At 52.3% G+C, this 17,376-nt stretch overlaps 1 protein-coding gene across 1 annotated transcript; it reads left to right on the top strand.

Annotated features, from left to right (window-relative positions):
* The first annotated feature begins 6,214 nt into the window (after positions 1–6,214).
* On the top strand, positions 6,215–17,372 carry Sqstm1 (sequestosome 1). Its single transcript, XM_036195594.1, has 8 exons — positions 6,215–6,481; positions 8,871–8,966; positions 9,287–9,516; positions 9,623–9,764; positions 11,020–11,100; positions 14,175–14,395; positions 14,682–14,877; positions 16,576–17,372. Exons 1-8 carry the CDS (start codon positions 6,277–6,279, stop codon positions 16,731–16,733), a joined length of 1,329 nt encoding a protein of 442 aa, XP_036051487.1. The 5' UTR covers positions 6,215–6,276; the 3' UTR covers positions 16,734–17,372.
* Positions 17,373–17,376: the final 4 nt, after the last annotated feature.

The raw sequence follows: 17,376 nt of genomic DNA, 5'->3' as shown, positions 1-17,376 counted from the left end.
ACATCAGCTAAGCAAAGGGGTCTCACAACTAGAGAGAGACACTGGCACAAGAGTATGGAGGAGTTAAGCATCCCTGGAGGCTGAACAGGAAGAAGGGAGCTGGCCTGGGAAGAGTTAGGTGAGGGTCAACATGGGTTCCAGAGCTCAGGAGTACAGATGGTCCACAAAATGCTGGTGCAGCACAGGTAACTGTCTGAGAAAGTCCTTAGAGGACAGTTGTACCCAGGCTTTGGGCATGTGTCATTACTCTGGGAGTAATAGGGAGACATTGACTGCTCTTCCATCTCTTAACTGGGCAGCCCCTATCTCTCCTTGAATGGCTTTTCACTGGGGCCCCTCCAGGCCCAGGCCTTTGAACTGCCTAAGACTGGGTTTCTGATCTCCTCATAGCCGCCCCACCCCCACCCTCCCACCCTGCTTAGCCTTTATCTTTCCAGAATCTTCCTCAACATGTAGCCTAGCCCCCAGCTTTGGGGGTCTCAATCACCCCACAGGGTAAGTCTCAGGTTAAGGGGTGACAGAGGAAGGAAAAGACCTAGAAAGGGGATGAAGCCATCAGATTCCTGGTCCTACACTTTTCTGAGCCTTGGACCCTGTACCTAAGTGTGCAGCATCCAGGAGAGGGCCAAGCAAAGGTTCGATTACAGCATCAGAGAGGAGACAGGATGGTGGCTGTCTTAGTTTGGGTGTCTTTGCTGTGAAGAGACACCATGATCACAGCAACTCTTTTTTTTTTTTTTTTTTTTTAAGATTTATTTATTTATTTATTTATTGTATATACAGTGTTCTGCCTACATATATGCTTGCAGGTCAGAAGAGGGCACCAGATCTCATTATGGATGGTTGTGAACCAGCATGTAGTTCCTGGGAATTGAACCCGGGTCCTCTGGAAGAGCAGCCAGTGCTCTTAACTGCTGAGCCATCTCTCCAGCCCCCACAGCAACTCTTATAAAGGAAAACATTTCATTGGGCCTGCTTTACAGTTTCAGAGGTTTAGTCCATTATCGTCATGGCAGCATGCAGGCAGACATGGTGCTGGAGAAGGATCTGGGAGCTCTACATCATGATCCACAGGCAACAGAGGACTCTGTGCCCCACTGGGCAGAGCTTGAGCATATATGAGCCCTTAAAGCCCACCCCCACAGTGACAATGGTGCCACTCCCTATGGGCCAACCATTCAAACACACGAGTCCCTGGGGGCCATTCCTGTTTGAACCACCACAATGGCCTTGCTTGGAGAAGCAAACTAAAACCAAGTTGGCCAAGTGAGGGGTCAGCTGGCATTCTCAGCCAGGAAGGAGTGCTCCTGACCCAAGCACACAGACGGACGTGGGGACAGCTCGTACAGCCTCCTCTAGTAGACCGCAGCCCTCCATCCAGGGCTGCTCCTCTGTCCTCCTGGAGCTGGCTTCCAAGACTGGCAAGCCCTCTTGAACCTCTGTGTCCCAGGGAGTTTTCTGCCAACCTGGGGTGCCCAGCTTTGCCGCTGTGTATTTACCTTAGGCCTCGTTCTGCCTCCCCTCTGTCCTCTGGGTATCTCTAACAGCCTCTCCACCACTCCTGTGTACAGTCCTCGGGGTCCCGCCCCCTGCCCCACCCCCGCCCCAGGGGTGGATTCATTTTAGTGTCAAACCCCAGCCCTGTGGCCCTCTTTCATCCTGTGTGGGTGGTCCAACTCCAGGGGGACTGGAGGGTCCCCAGCTTCCACTGCCCCGACAACTTGGCATTACGTAACTCCCTTCATTGATTTTTCTTTTAGAATAATCTTAAAAGCCTGTGGGATGTGTCCCCCTTCTTGCCACAGAGCCAGAAAGCTCATGTTTGTGCTTCTGTAAAAAGGAGCTAAAAGAGCCCCAGGGATGCAGAGTGCTTGCCTAATGTGCATGAAGCGGGGCCTTGGGTTTTATTCCTGACTCCACCAAAAAATGCAGGGCCGAAAAGCTGAACGGCACCCATCTGGACTCTTGACTCCACACCCCAAAAGATGTCAGCCAAACTTGAGAAAAGCATTGTGAAGTCAGGGAGGACTCTGAGGAGGTCGTCACAACATGGCAGACAGCATGAGCAAATGATGTCCAGTACTTGATGTGTTTTCGAGGGGGTGGCCAGGGAAGATGGGAGCATTTAGGGTAGGAAGCTGCCATTCGGAGAAGGGGAGAAAAGGGTTCTGGACAGGGAGAAGCACCTTGGGAAAAGTAGCAGGTGGGATGGACTGGACATCTGAGGACTTGGGGTGCGTCACCCCAGTGTGAGTGAGTGGAACAGAGTGACCGTCTTAGACAGTCACTTGGCCTTAGACCAGCATTCTCACAGAGAAACGCACCTCCCTGGGTCTAGGTGGGGAGGGGATTTAGAGGGGCAGACCCCTAGTCTCTTGAAGGATGGCCTGAGCATCTCAGCCGGAATCCTCGGTGGCCTTGGCTCCAGCTGACCAGCACTCATCTGGACTCCTCATTCCACAGCCCCAAGGACACCTGTGTGCCAGGGGTGGGGGCGGGATGGGGGCGTGGTGAAGAAACTGCTCACATGACCACCCCATTGGTAGGGGGAAGGTTTTCGTTGTAAATAAGAGAGGAAATATCCAGAGGCATCTGGAAGAGTCCAGGGCAGAGAAAAGGGGTAGACTGGACCTGGCAGGGTTAGGGAGACAGGAGAGAGCAGGGGAGACAGTGAGAGCTAGCAAGAGATGTAGGGGTAGATGTGGGGGGGAACCTTACTGTTCTATAGACCCAAAGAGGTATCTGGGAGGAGTGGGGAGCTGAGAGGCGCCAGGATGGGGTTTGGAATGTAAAGCAAGTACTTGTGAGTAGGGACTGAGGGAGTCTGGATGCAGCAGGCATAGGCTCCACACGCAACTTTGTAGGTATATGTCAATGGAAAACCGTGTCCTTTGGGCCAGAGACAAGGAAATGACTCCTTTTAGGAAATGAAAACCCATTTCCTAAGTTCCTGGAACGCTGGCTTTATCTAACCACCAGAAATCCTTCCTTAGTCCAGCTTGAGCTTATTTCTAGACATGTGGACTAGCGGAGACCCAACAGTCTAAATCGAACTTGAGAAAACCATTGCCAAGCCTTGGGGGACCCACGGGGCCAACAGAAGAGACAGTGAATGGAAGAGGACAAGGACTTGGCTGCTCTTCAGTAGCTAAAAGGGAAAGCATAGGCAGAGGCAGGGACTTACAGGAGAGTCCAGAGTCCAGAGTGGACATGACCAGACTGAGCTGGGCCATGTGGGGGAGGGGGAGGGGAAGGAAGAGGGGAGAGAGGGACCAAGAGCCCCAGCTAGGAGGCAAAAGGTACAAATATGGTGGGTAACCATAACGTCTGGATTCTATAGGGCAGAGTCTGGGGGAGGGGCAGCCCAGCCCCTGGGGGCAGGGGTAACTGGTTGGGACTGAGGGAGGCTTTACTGCTGAATAGGCAGTAGAGGCCCTGGCTCACCTCTGCTCTCCTCACAGAATCTACCTCTTTACTGAGGTCTTTTCTGTGCCCTCCCACTCACCCACCTCAACCCAACTGAGGCCTCTTCCTCACTGACTTCGCTGGTAGCTTACACCCCCCCAAGGCCAGTAAATAATTAGCCCACCTGTAGGGAATCCCCTTAGGGAAGGGCAGCTCAGGTCCTCCCACTCCTGACCCATTTCAAAGCGGAGGCCTGTCACCTGCCTTTGCAAAGATGCTCAAAAGAACTGTCTTCTTGATTCAGGTTGCCAAGCCTTTCTTTCTCCCCTTCTGGCCTTCAGAGGGTGAGGGAGGGGCAGATGGACTCATGGCAGAGGCATCAGACATTGTCCTCTGAGAGCTCACTTTCCTGTAGGGTCTTCAGAGACACCCCACCCCCAGGACCCTTCTCCATCCCCTCTGCTGGCCACGGAATGGGTGGCAGCCGCTGGGGGATCCCCCAGTTCTGACCAGGATCATGGGACTCTGACTCACCGCCGCCCAGGCCACCTGACCACAGCAAGCAGAGAGGGCCCTGCCAGGGGGTTCCCCAGCCACCGCCTTGTTTACCTCCCTGGCTGGCCTGGGAACTTGGGGAGAGAGCCTGAGCTGTTCTAGGCAGCACAGCATGCTGGCCTGGCCTGGAAGCCAAAGGCAGGAAGGAGTCTCTAGGTTAACTTCCCCAGGGCCCCATTTCCCAATGTCCCATTGGTGACAAAGTAAAGGAGTTCCTGGTGCTTCTCCATTGGTCAGGTGTCCCGTGGAAGCTCGGCCTGCTTGAAGACGCTTTGCTGCTCTCAGGCGACCAGGCTGCTGCTGAGTCATGCTTGGCCAGCACCTGCCCAGCTCCAGGCCCCCAGCTCTAGGCCCCCAGTCCCCTGAATCTGTCTGCATTAACAGAGGGTCCTGCAGGTTAGGGGCCTTTTCCTGGGCTACCAGCTTGCTGGAGGGGGAAAGTCTGAGAAGATTGTCCTCCACAGGACAGGGCGTAGGTGTGAACCTCCTAGCCCCCAGGGAAAAAGCAATCACACCTGTGTGGCCAGTCAATCCCTTGCCGAGTCTTCCTAACATTGCAGATTTTTCTGCTCCCACAAACCCAGCTCCTGGAGAAGCCCAGGGAGACGATGGGAATCAGGATATGGGTTCTAGGAAGCCGGTCTAGAGACCCTGCCTTAGGGAGATGGTTTGAGCTCCAATTCTGCCCAGCATGGCCTTCTACCATGAGATGACTCAGGTCTGAGGCCTATTGACAGGGCCATGCCTGGGAGGTCTTATAGGGTGACATGCCTCTGTAGCCTGCATCCTTCTCCACATCTTTTATTGTGGGGGGAGGCTGATTTTTTTAGGGTTTCTCTGTGAAGCAGTCTTGGCTGTCCTGGATCTCACTCTGTAGCCCAGGCTGGCCTCAAATTCACAGAGATCCGCCTGGCTCTGCCTCCCGAGTGCTGGGATTAAAGGCGTGTGCCACAGCCGCCGGGCCCTTCCCCATGTCTTACTTAGGGTTCCTGCCAAGAGCTCATTTTATGTACTTCATTTGTTTTTGAGAGTAGACCTATGCAAGTCTGGACTAGCCCTGAATTAGAAATCCTCCTGACTCAGCTCCCAGTGCTGGGGTTACAGATGGTCATCATGCCCAGCTAACAGGTTACTTCTGCCACATAAAGCAGCCTTTCCTGATTTTGACTTCTGTACTGAGGGTGAACACATACTAGGAAGGTGCTCTGTCACTGAGCTCTATCCCTATGCACCAAATCTCCATGAGGTATATCCCTTCTAATCCCCAGGAACCCTACTAAACTGTATACCTGTATACCCAGCCTTTTTTTTTTTTTTTTTTTGAGGCCTCATGTAGCCAAGGCTGGCTTTGAACTCCTGAACCTCTTGCCTCTACCTCCCAAGTGCTAGGATCTCTTTCTATTTTGGTACAGTTTCACCAAGTTGCTCGGGCAGACCTTGAACTTGGTATCCTCCTGTCCTGCCTCGACACCTCTAACAGCTGGGATTACAAGCCTGTGGCACAGGACTGGCAAAGGCACCTATTTTGGCTTCTAGCTGGAGGGTAGGTGGTCTGTCTATGAGGTCAATAAGGCCTGAGATATTTCCCCCTCCCTGTGTGTGTGGGGGGGGGGCGGCGGGGGCTGTTTGGAATCTCTTTGATTTCAAGGAACAGGGGGTGACCACTGATGCTCAGGAGTCCTGGCTAGCCCTTCTACAGAGTGAGTTTGTGGGAAGTCACCCTAGTGCTTGTCCAACACCTCCCAACCTGATCCTTGTTAAATTGGTTCAGGCCTAAGATAGGGGGAGGGTGATGTGCCTTTATCCAGTAGGGGCTGCTCATGGTGGATGTAGGGCTGAGAGTGTGTGGGGGGGGCGCTACCACCTGGAACACTAAGCTTGGGAGGGTCGGAACAGCATCCTGTGAACCAGTCTGTTTGGCGTCCTGACAGTGAGCCTCTCTGTCCCCCTCGTTTCTGTGCTGGGCAAACCCCTCAGCTTGGGGACTACACTGCTGAGTCATAGGCAGGCCCAAGCCTGGGACGCGCCTAGGCTAGGATCCTGACCGGCCTTTCCCCCAACAAGTGGAGGCGGAGGCTGGTCTCTTGGGGTCACCCTTGTATTGGAAGGGAGAAAGCGGAGTTGGCCGCGAGGGCGCCCCCGCTCTACCTGATAGGGACCCGGTCAAGGGGGCTCGCGGGCCGCAGCCCCAGCAGCCGGGAGGGGCGGGGCGCAGAGAGGCCCCGCCCCCACGAGGCGGGGCTCCCGTTTCCTATATAAACGCGGGGCTCGACGCAGCAGCTGCCCAGCTGTTTCGTCCTTACCTAGTCTGCGGTTATGGCGTCGCTCACCGTGAAGGCCTATCTTCTGGGCAAGGAGGAGGCGGCCCGCGAGATCCGCCGCTTCAGCTTCTGCTTTAGCCCGGAGCCCGAGGCGGAGGCCGAGGCCGCGGCGGGCCCAGGGCCGTGCGAGCGGCTGCTGAGCCGGGTGGCCGCGCTGTTCCCCGCGCTGAGGCCTGGCAGCTTCCAGGCGCACTACCGCGGTGAGGGGCCGGGGCCTCCGGGGTAGGGAAGCCAACCTCCTCCGCCCCCACCCCAGCCCCCGCCACGGTGTGGCAGGTCTGGGCGAGGACGTGGCGGGGCGTCCTCTGTCTCCTCGCGGGGACTGGGTGGTCAGGCGGCCGCTCAGGTGACAGCTGACAGCCCGCCGGTCGCTTGTTGGCAGGAACGCGGGGTGGTGGGTTCAGTTAAAACCCCCGGAAGAGCAGGGGAAGAGCAGGGACCCGACCGACGTGGAGGAGGGACGGGAGGAGGGACGCGGGTAAACAGGCGGCGGGGGCGGGGTGGGGCGGCCTTGGGAGGCGAGGTCAGGGACCCCGGAACTGGCTCAGTCTCTCCTGCGTTGGAGTGGCTGGTGGCTGCGTGGGGTGGGGCTAGAAATTGTTGTCGAGGGAAGTGGCCAAGGCCCTCCCTCTGGGAGGGGACGGTATTGAGATCTTGTGGAGGACTGTTGGTCCGTCAGCCTTTGTTTTTTTTTTTTTTTTTTTTTTGGAGGTGAAGCCACGCAGCCTGATTGGCCTTGAACGCCCGTGTGGTGTAGGGTGGCCTCACTCTTCCCAGGGCGGGGATCCCAGGTGTTCATCACCACTCCTGGCCAGAAAAATTTCCGTGTCACTGAGTTATTGTGTAATTCACCAGTAAAAGTGTCTAAAGAGGCCAGGCGCTGGTGGCGCACGCCTTTAATCCCAGCAGAGGCAGGAGGATCTCCGTAAATTCGAGGCCACCCTGGTCCAGAGAGTAAATTCCAGGACAGGCAGAGCTACACAAAAACCCTGTCTGGGGGGGGGGGGAGGTGTATAAAGATTACTCTTTTGTATTAGCAGAGACAGGTTCACTGTGTGGCCGGGCTGGTCTGTATCCCTAAATTGTCCTTCAGAGTTCTCTGCTTTATATTTTGCTAGGGGTCCATCCGCTCTAGGGCCTCATGCCTGCCAGGCTAGCACTCTATCAACTGAGCTACCTCCCCAGCTCCTTGCTTTTTTTTTTTTTTTTTTTTTTTAGTGAATTTCGTAATCACTGTCACATTCAATTTAGAATCTCTTGTTTTATGAATTTTTGTCCATCTTTATTTTGTTTTTTTAAGACAAGGTTTCAAACTGTAGCTCTGGCTGTAGTAGAACACTCTATGTAGACCAGGCTGGCCTTGAACTCACAGAGATCCGACTGTCTCTGCCTCCTCCTAAGTGCTGGGATTAAAGGTGTATACCACCATGCTCGGCTAAATTTAACTTTTTTCTGTTTGTTATCCCCTATCGTTTCCAATCCCAGGCAATAGCTGATCAACTTTCGTATTCATTTTACTGTTCAGGACACTTTATATAAATGGAGTCCTACGATGTAGTTTTGTTCATTCACTTATAATATGTTGGGGGCCCATTTGTACTGTGGCTCTCACCAGTATTTCCCCTCCAGTACTGGGGCTTTGCATATGCTAGGCAAGGACTCCACCTCTGCTGCATCCCTGGGTGGTACTACAGTTCTTTTTGTAGGTGAAGAATAATGTTTGGATATTTCATGTTTAGTTTACCTGATCTTTAGTTGGTGGACATTGGGCTGTTGGTAACTTTTGAGGTCACCTCTCATATATGGTTCTTTCTTTTTTGGGGGGTGGGGTTTCAAGACAGGGTTTCTCTGTAGCTTTGTGCCTGTCCTGGAACTCACTCTGTAGACCAGGCTGGCCTCAAACTCACAGAGATCCACCCGGCTCTGTCTCCCGAGTGCTGGGATTAAAGGCATGCTCCACCACCGTCCAGCGACCTCTCATATTTGGTACCTGTTGCTGAGTGGTTGCCCACAGGCTTAACCCAGCCTGCAGCTGTGTGGTTTGGCATATATGAAGTGCTTGAAGACTGTTTTTGTACTAACATGAACACACATGCCTGCCTGTAACCCCAGTACCTGTGTATTAACATTTAGAGATGGCCCAATGGTTAAAGCACTTGCTGCTCTTCCAGAGGATCCGAGTTCTGTTCCCAGCACTCATACTAGACAGCTCACAACTAAGTGTAATTACAGCTTCCAGAGATCCGACACCCTGTTCTGGCAGGAGGCTGCCCCCCCTACACACACATGTGCCTTCTGCATGCAACTGTAATCCAGGACCTAGGGTGGAGCGTGTACTCATCCAGTTTGTGTCAGAGTGAATGGTCATATTGCTGCTTGCCCCAGCATCCGGGCCCAGTCTAGAGCCGTCCCTTTAGCACTGGGTGCTGTTCATTGTAGCAGTGTGTACCCAGCAGAGAGGCCTGTATGCCTCTGCTGCCTTGTTTTCCTTCTAGTACTGGAAATGGAATCTAAGACTTTTGCATGCTAGGTCAGTGTTTCACCCCTGAGCTGTGCTGGCTCTGATATATTGTCTCTTAAACAATGCAGATGAGGATGGGGACCTGGTTGCCTTTTCCAGTGATGAGGAGCTGACAATGGCCATGCCCTATGTGAAAGATGACATCTTCCGCATCTACATTAAAGGTACGGGGCTGCCCTAGGGCACTGCCTGAATCCAGGTGCTTCCTGTGGAGCTTCCATAGGAAAAAGTCAGGAGTCTGTGTTGTCTAGGACAGGATGAGCTCTGGGGGCTGGGAGCTGCTGGAGGTACAGACAGGGCTCCTGCTGGGCGGGCTATGAGTGTTTATTTTAACAGGTGCAGGGCCTGCGACCTCCTGGCCTCATAAGAGGCTGTCCTAAGCAACTGAGTTCTGGATGTGCTCTCTTTGACCCACAATGGCTGCAGTGGAAAGGAAGGGGAACTTGAGGGACCTTGCTCTAACAGCTTTTAACTCTCCCTTCAGAGAAGAAGGAGTGCCGGCGGGATCATCGCCCGCCATGTGCTCAAGAGGCATCCCGGAGCGTGGTGCACCCCAATGTGATTTGTGATGGCTGCAATGGGCCTGTGGTGGGAACTCGCTACAAGTGCACCGTGTGCCCAGACTACGACCTGTGCAGTGTCTGCGAGGGGAAGGGCCTCCACGGGGAACACCACAAGCTCATGTTCCCCAACCCTTTTGGCCAAATACCTGATGTGAGCTGGTTCTCTGCAGTCCTGGGGGTGGGGGCTGGCAGGTACAGGGTGGAGGGAACTGGAAACCCTGACCCCTCACTGCCCTGTCTTATTTTCTCGTACCCAGACCATCTCTCATGGCCGCTGGCTCCGGAAGCTGAAACATGGACATTTTGGCTGGCCTGGCTGGGAGATGGGCCCACCGGGGAACTGGAGCCCACGTCCTCCTCGAGCAGGGGATGCTCGCCCTTGCCCCACAGCTGAGTCAGGTAAGGCTGGTATTTGAACTGGCTTTTGGGTGTCATAAGTAGCCAGATAATTCAGGTGGGCCTTTGACCAGCTGCCCCCATAGCCTAAAGTCCAGCAGTGCCCACAATAAGCTATGCAGTACACATCCTTTTCTTTTCTTTTTTTGGGGGGGGGGGTGGGGGATATGGGGGTTTAACCTAGGACCTTGCACATAATACATAAGGGTTCCATCTCTGTCCTTATCCATGTCATCAGATCTTCTTAAGAACCCTGCAGAGACAATGCACATCCATTTTACAATTGAGTAAACAAGTGTCTGAGTGCCTAAGGCCACTAATTTTCCCACCTGGCCCGCCCTGTCCTGCTAGGCTGACCTTCTGAGGTACGAGTAGGTGGCCAGATTTCTGTAATGTATTTTCTTTAATTTTGAGTTAACTCAGGAAATATCAGGGCCAAAGCTGCTCAAATCTTTAAAAGACAAAACCAAAAAAACTCTATGGTCACTAAGCCAGTTTGTGGTAGCATATATACTGTAATCTCAGGACTCAGGAGGTAGAGGCAGAAGGATCAGGAATTCAGGGCTAACCTTGGTAATAAGACTGTGTTTCAAAAACCTAAAAGCAGCTGGGCAGTGGTGGCGCACGCCTCTAATTCCAGCACTTGGGAGGCAGAGGCAGACGGATCTCTGTAAGTTTGAGGCCAGCCTGGTCTAGAGTGAATTCCAGGATAACCAGGGCTATACAGAGAAACCCTGTCTTGAAAAACCAAAATAACAAAAACAAAACAAAAAACCCTAAAAGCAAAGAACTCACACACATAGTTCTGCATTCTAGATTTTGGGATTATACTTTTTGATTTTTCTTTTTTTCCTTGAGACAGGGTCTCTTTGTAGCCCTAGCTAGCCTGGAACTCACTATGTAGTCCAAGATGGTCTTAAATTTGAGATTCTCCTGCCTCAGCCTCTTAGAGTGCTTGGATTGCAGACATGTGCCAGAACATCCAGCTGGGATATTTGTTTAATTTTGAGTAAACAGCATATCTAGGACAACTTCAATATTTATATACTGGCTGTACTGAGCCTCTGGCACAGAGGCTGGAGAGCCCCAACATGTGACCCATTGGGGAACCAAGGGTGCAGTGTTGGAGAGAGAAGTACCACATGTGGTCAAGGAGTCCCAGGATAGTAGTTACCTAGATGATGGAGACCCTGGGACTGTGATGGGTGGCAGAGTCACAGAATTAGAGGTCCATCTTTATTCTTGTAAAAATCAACAGCTTCTGGTCCGTCAGAAGATCCCAGTGTCAACTTCCTGAAGAACGTGGGGGAGAGTGTGGCAGCTGCCCTCAGCCCTCTAGGTGAGTGAGACACCCCAGTGGCTTGGTGACTGTGCAGATGGCCTTTGGCAGGCTTTCCTGGCATGCTGCAGAGGCCAGGGCAGTATGTGCTCTTGACACCAGTAAGGTTTCATTGCGTAAAATCAACCTTTGCCAAGGACTGGAATGGTACCTCAAGGTTGAATTCCTGACTAATTCTTGAGCTTTCCACACAAAGTAGAACAAGCCAGTGGGGAGGGTGATCTATTGGCAGATGGCCTAGCCTCTGGGGTAACAACAGCTTGTGTTTTCTGAGCTAAGTGAGTTGAGTTTTAGACTTGAAAGCTGGCATTTGATTTTTCTTTTTCTCTTTCTCTTTCCTTTTCCCTTTCCCTTTTCCGTCCTTCCTTCCTCCCTCCTTCCCTCCCTCCCTCTCTTCTTTTTAGGCAAGGTTTCACATTAGCCCAGGCTGGCCTTGAACTTGTAGAATTCCTCCTGCCTTGGCCTGCCAAGTGCTGGAATTTCTTTTCCTTCTTCTCATTTAAGAACCCCAAATCTTTCTGAGAGCAGGGAGAAGGTGCTAGAGGCAAAGTGCTCTGGGTCATGCCTGGCTCTGCAGAGGACAGAGGAGGTCTGAGGTAGGGGAGCACGGTGTCACCTCTAAGTACTGTGGCCATAGGTGCTGTCTCTGGGGCACACGGTGTGGTTTAGGAAGGGCTTGCCCCATCCTGTTCCTGTGTGTGCAGTGTTAGGAGGTGACCACAGGGGCCTGTGTAAAGGCCGAGTCCAGTACTGAAGGGACGCTGATGAGAGGGGGGTTCCAACCCAACTCCTCTCCTTACAGCTACTAGGACTGGAGAGATGCTCCAGTGGTTAAGAGCATGTGAAAACCTAGTCACTTTAAAAAGTCAGTGGTTCACTAGACAGATGAGAGTGTGGGGACTCGGCAGTCTCAGTTCCTAGTCCATCCTTGGTCATGGTGATGCTTTTGACTTCTGTTGGAGGCTTCTCAGATCCTCTGGTTCTCACTAGCTAACACCAGGCCATGCTGGTGCATATCAGGACCACTGGGGTCATCGTTTGGGAGAGCAGGCATTATTTTGCAGTGCTCAGAGGGTACAGGCCTTTGAAATGTGTGGAGCTGCTGGGTAGTAGATTACCTGGAGCTCGACAAGATGGCAAAGTTCCTAGAACAAAAGACTGGGTAGGTTGAATGAGGATTGGTTTCAACTCTTGTAGAAGTCCTGGGAGTTCTTCCCTTTCTCTCTAAGGGACTAAGTGGGTGACTCACATGCTTACTGCCTTTAATGGGTTGTGAGAGCAGAGGCCCGGAGGGCAAGAAGTTGGCACAACCTTTCAGAAGACAGAGGTTGGCTAAGAGTCAAGTCCTTTCATTGGTAGGTTCTGTGAGAACCACCAGCCACGGAACCCAGTGCTATGTTTGGCTCAGAGGCTATGATCACTGACACCTGGGACACAAGGCCTTCCTTGTCACTGGGTCTTTGACAAACCCAGGCTTTGGGGACAGCAGGTAACAAACCATCAAACATTCTTCCTCAGCCCTGCACAGTCTTGAGGTTTCATTATTCCATTGAGAAACCCCAATTCAACATCTTCTGCTGCACTTGCTTAGAAAACCATGGGGTATGGACATCAGGGGTGGAGCTCAAGGGGCTTTTTGGTTTTCTTGAACTTTCTGTGTGTGTGGTTCTGGAGATTGAATCCAGATCTGTGTTCATGGTAGGGGAGAACCGGCTCCTGACAGTTTTCCTCGTACCTCCACACACACACAAATGTAAAAAATAAAAAAGAAGAAATGGCAGGCAGGGAGTAACCCACAGAGAGAGGCAGCTGAACAGGGAACCCTTGTAAGAAGCAGGACCCTGCTGGGCATGATGGCACATGCCTTTAGTACCAGCACTAGGAAAATAGGCAGAGCTCTGCGCCAGCCTGGTCTACATAGGAGATCCAGGCTATCCAGAGCTACACAGTGAGACCCTCTGTGAGAAAACAAAATAACCCCGGCAGGACCCTCGACCCTGGTACCATGAAGGATGAGAGGGGGTACAGGCCAAGGCACAAGGAAGCAGCTAGAAGACCTTTTATCAGTCTGTTAGAGAGCTCCAGGGCCCCACACAGCCAGGTGATGGCCAATACCAGCACTTCCATGTTCAGTACTTGAAGCCCTAACCCTGAGAAGCTTTTGCCATATAAGCTAAGGCACTAGCCTGGGAGTGGGCACCAGATAAGCAAGGGAACAAGGGACCCAGCATTTCAGCCCCACTGGCCTGACAACAGCCAAGAGTCTGCTGAGAGGAGGCCAGCTAAACACTCTGACAAAGAAGACCAGCTTCTGGGACCTGGTTTCCCTGATGCCATCCTTTGGACACCTGCATATGTGAAGCTGACCACCACCCTGGTGCCTCAGGCAGAGCTTCTTGCTAGTGCCCCTAGAATCAGAACCCACGGATGGCTGGCTATCGAGGAGAGCCTCTGCATGTGGGGTGTGCTGTCCTTTGGTACATTTAGTTTGCAAGCAGCACTGGTGATCCTGCCCGGTCCCTATCCCTCCACCAAACATGAATTGGTTAGTAGGCTGGCCAAGTGTTATCTGGCCTCAGGCCCCACACTGAGCTGCAGCTTGGAGTTCAGACAGATGTATAATGATCACATGAGGCCCTGTGTGCAGTGGCGTCCAGCAATTGTTGCTAGGTGTTCTGCCCATGTATATAGAACTGGCCCTGCCTCTGCAGCCTGCTCTCCTACTGGGTTGGGAGAAACAAGGTTCTCCCTGGGGACTCTAGCTTAGAAGGAGGGAAAGGACCAGTGTGATGGGCTTGTTAGCAGGGTTGAGGTTGGGAGGAGGAGCTCAGCTGTTCATTTCTGGCCCATGGGGGTTGTCACATGGTCTCTCATGTCACATGGTTATGTGGCTCTGGGGTTGAGTCCAGCCTCTGTATCCTTATGCTAACTGCCAGTGTCCCCATCTGTATGTGCTGTTGAGGACCCAGTCTGAAAAAACTTCCGAAGTCCACAGTGCCCAACTCACTGAGTCACTGATGTCACATGCAGGGGAGGCCTCTGGACTTGATGGCTTGATTCTTCCTTCTCTCTAGGCATTGAGGTTGACATTGATGTGGAACATGGAGGGAAGAGAAGCCGCCTGACGCCTGCCTCCCCAGAAAGTTCTAGCGTGGGCACAGAAGAGAAGTGCGGCACTCAGCCAAGCAGCTGCTCTTCAGAAGTCAGCAAACCTGACGGGGCAGGCCAGAGCCCCTCACAGTCTCTGACAGAGCAAATGAAAAAGATCGCCTTGGAGTCAGGGGGACAGCCAGAGGTAGGTCTGCTTAGCATCTTGGCTTCAGTACCAGCCATCTTGCAGCCAGAGGGATCCTGTCCTTCAGTCACTGAGTCTTCTGGCAGTACTCTGTAGAGAAGATCTCACTTGGATCTGGAGCTGTAACTCAGTATGGGGCATTTACCTGACATACATGAGATCCTGGGTTCAACCCGTGGCATCATGGAAAACAAAAACAGGCAGACATGTCCTTAGCCCCATTTTGCTGGGAACAGAGAGATGGTGGTCAGTCACAGGCCTGTGCTTACAGCAGGTTGTATTCTAGGAACAGATGGAGTCTGATAACTGCTCAGGAGGAGATGACGACTGGACACATCTGTCCTCCAAAGAAGTGGACCCGTCCACAGGGGAGCTCCAGTCTCTACAGATGCCAGAGTCAGAAGGGCCAAGCTCTCTAGACCCCTCACAGGAAGGACCCACAGGGCTGAAGGAAGCTGCCCTGTACCCACATCTCCCACCAGGCATGTGGTCACCAGAGGTTTCATTTTTCTTTGCTTTCAGAGTATTCTGTCCTGCATCTGGTCTTGGCAACACACAAAAAAGTGTAGCGTGGCCTGGGATTTTTTTTTAAAGGCAGTACCTAGTTGTGTAGTCCAGAGTGGCTTTGGGATCCTAGGCTTGCCTGTGGCACACTGCCTGGTGGGGCTGTCAGCTAACATCAGAGACAACTAGAGATGGTCTGACCTCTTCTGTTGCATCAAACAACAGTAACCTCATCTCATTTTAGGGATTTCTAAATCTCCTGTTTCTTTCTTTCTTTCTTTTTTTTTTTTTTTTTTTTTTTTTTTTGAGACAGGGTTTCTCTGTGTAGCTTTGCGCCTTTTTCTTGGAACTCACTTGGGAGACCAGGCTTTGGAGACCAGGCTGGCCTCGAACTCACAGAGATCCGCCTGGCTCTGCCTCCCGAGTTATGGGACTAAATGTGTGCACCACCACTACCACCCGGCTGGATTTCTAAATCTCAATTCTTAGGTATTCTGAGAAAGCAGATGTGACAGGAAAGGGAACATTGGCTTTGGGTTGGCTTGCACCATAAAGTGAACTCAGAACCTACACACCATTTCCTCAGGGGTTGCAATTTTAATGGCAGGCACCATGGCCAAGGCCCCAGGAGAAGCCAGGCAGAGTGTGTGTAAAGTGCTGAACAAGGGTGGCTGGTCCCAAGGGTACACCCTGCAAGAGGCAGCCAGCTCCTATGTTCTCGGGGTATCGGTGTTCAAATGGATAACTTATCTCCTGGCCAAATCTGGCCTTGGGACTTCAAAGCTTATTTTCTGTTAGAGCAGAGGGGCAGCAAACTGTTGGAGCGAGAGTTTGGGGAGGGGCTTTCTCATGAGTTCGAGGCCATCCTGGCTGCACAATGAGACCTCTGTCCTCCATGGCAGACTGCTTATCTCATACTTTGAAGGCTCTGGCCTGGAGTCACAGAGGATGGGGAGCTGGAGGAGCGGCTCATCCGATAAGGTGCCCGCTGTGCAAGCATGAAGACACGAGTCGGTCCCCAGAACCCATGTAGAGAGCCGAAAGCTGGGCCGGTGTGCACCTAGAGAAGGCAGATAAACCCCCTGGACAGGCTGGCTGGCTGGCCCAGCTGGAATTCATACGCTCTGAGTTCACTGAGACCCTAACTCAATCAAGTGGACAGCAATAGAGGAGACTCTTACTTCAGCTCTGGGCCGCCACACTGTCACACATACATGTGCACCCACACAGGAACATAGGTACACATGATACAGATGCCAAATAAGAAAAGAGGGTGGGGAGTCGGAGGCAGCTAGAGGAGATTTACATTTCATTATCTGTAAAGAGTTTTTGCTTGGGTTGGTTTTGAGATGGTGGCTCATTGTTGCCCAGGATGTCCGAGTGATCTTCCTGCCTCCACCTCTTGAGTGATGGAACTATAGGCTTGAGCCACCACATCTGGAAATAAAACCCTATTGGAAAATAACTATACTCATTTGTTTACATACCTTCTGGCTGTGTATGCTACAGTAGCAGAGTTGAACGGTTGTGACAGACTGGAAGCCTACAAACAAGCTATTTGGCCCTTTAGCTGGCCTCTGAGGGTTCCCCTAAGGCCTAAGTGGGGGTCTTCCTGGCAGGCAGGACTCACTGTTGGAGTGCTGCAGGGGCCTCACTTTCCTGTCTTGTTTTGGCAGAGGCTGATCCCCGGCTGATTGAATCGCTCTCCCAGATGCTGTCCATGGGCTTCTCTGATGAAGGTGGCTGGCTCACCAGGCTCCTCCAGACCAAGAATTATGACATCGGAGCTGCTCTGGACACAATTCAGTATTCAAAGCACCCTCCGCCGTTGTGATGTTGCTTTTGCCCAGGCCCCGAGACCCACCCCCTTTGTCTTGTAGTTGCATCAAGTAGAGCAGCAGGGCCTCCAGAAGGCCAGTTTCTTGGCATTCTTCCAGAATCTGCAGGTGGGAGTGTGTGAAGTCTTTTAGGGCAGGAGGAGATTGACATGAGGGGAGAGTTCCAAGAGTGCACGTGCTGAGCCTGAGAACAGAACCAGGTACTTGTGGCTGAGCTTCCTCTGCCTTCCCTAGGCCTGGGCTTTGCCAGGGAGCTGCAGAGGCACGCTGCGCTCGCTCCTGCCGCCGCATTGCACCAGCAGACCAGAGTTCTTGCCTGGTGACCTTCTGTGTTTCCTTTGTTAAAAGTGATTAATACACTGACAGTTATTTTCAACAAATAAAACCATTATATTAAGAGGGGGCTATCCACAGTAAGTCAAAGGTGGCAGGCAGCTGGGGCCTATAGCTCCAGGGTGATGGAGAACTCATGTGAAGCCAGCTGAAGGGTCTCACCATATACTGCCTCCCTTTTTAATGATCACACTTTAGTTTTTGTGTCCAATGTTCATGCTTTTAAATGAAACCCCCATGTAGCTTCCTCTGATTTGGTTTTTAAATAACCTGTAATTAAATGGCATATGCACTTTAACCAACCCT

This window comes from Onychomys torridus, chromosome 8, assembly GCF_903995425.1.
Source record: "Onychomys torridus chromosome 8, mOncTor1.1, whole genome shotgun sequence".
Lineage (NCBI taxonomy): Eukaryota > Metazoa > Chordata > Mammalia > Rodentia > Cricetidae > Onychomys > Onychomys torridus.
The sequence above is the reverse complement of the archived record's forward strand: the minus strand, read 5'-3'. Positions and strand labels throughout refer to the sequence as shown.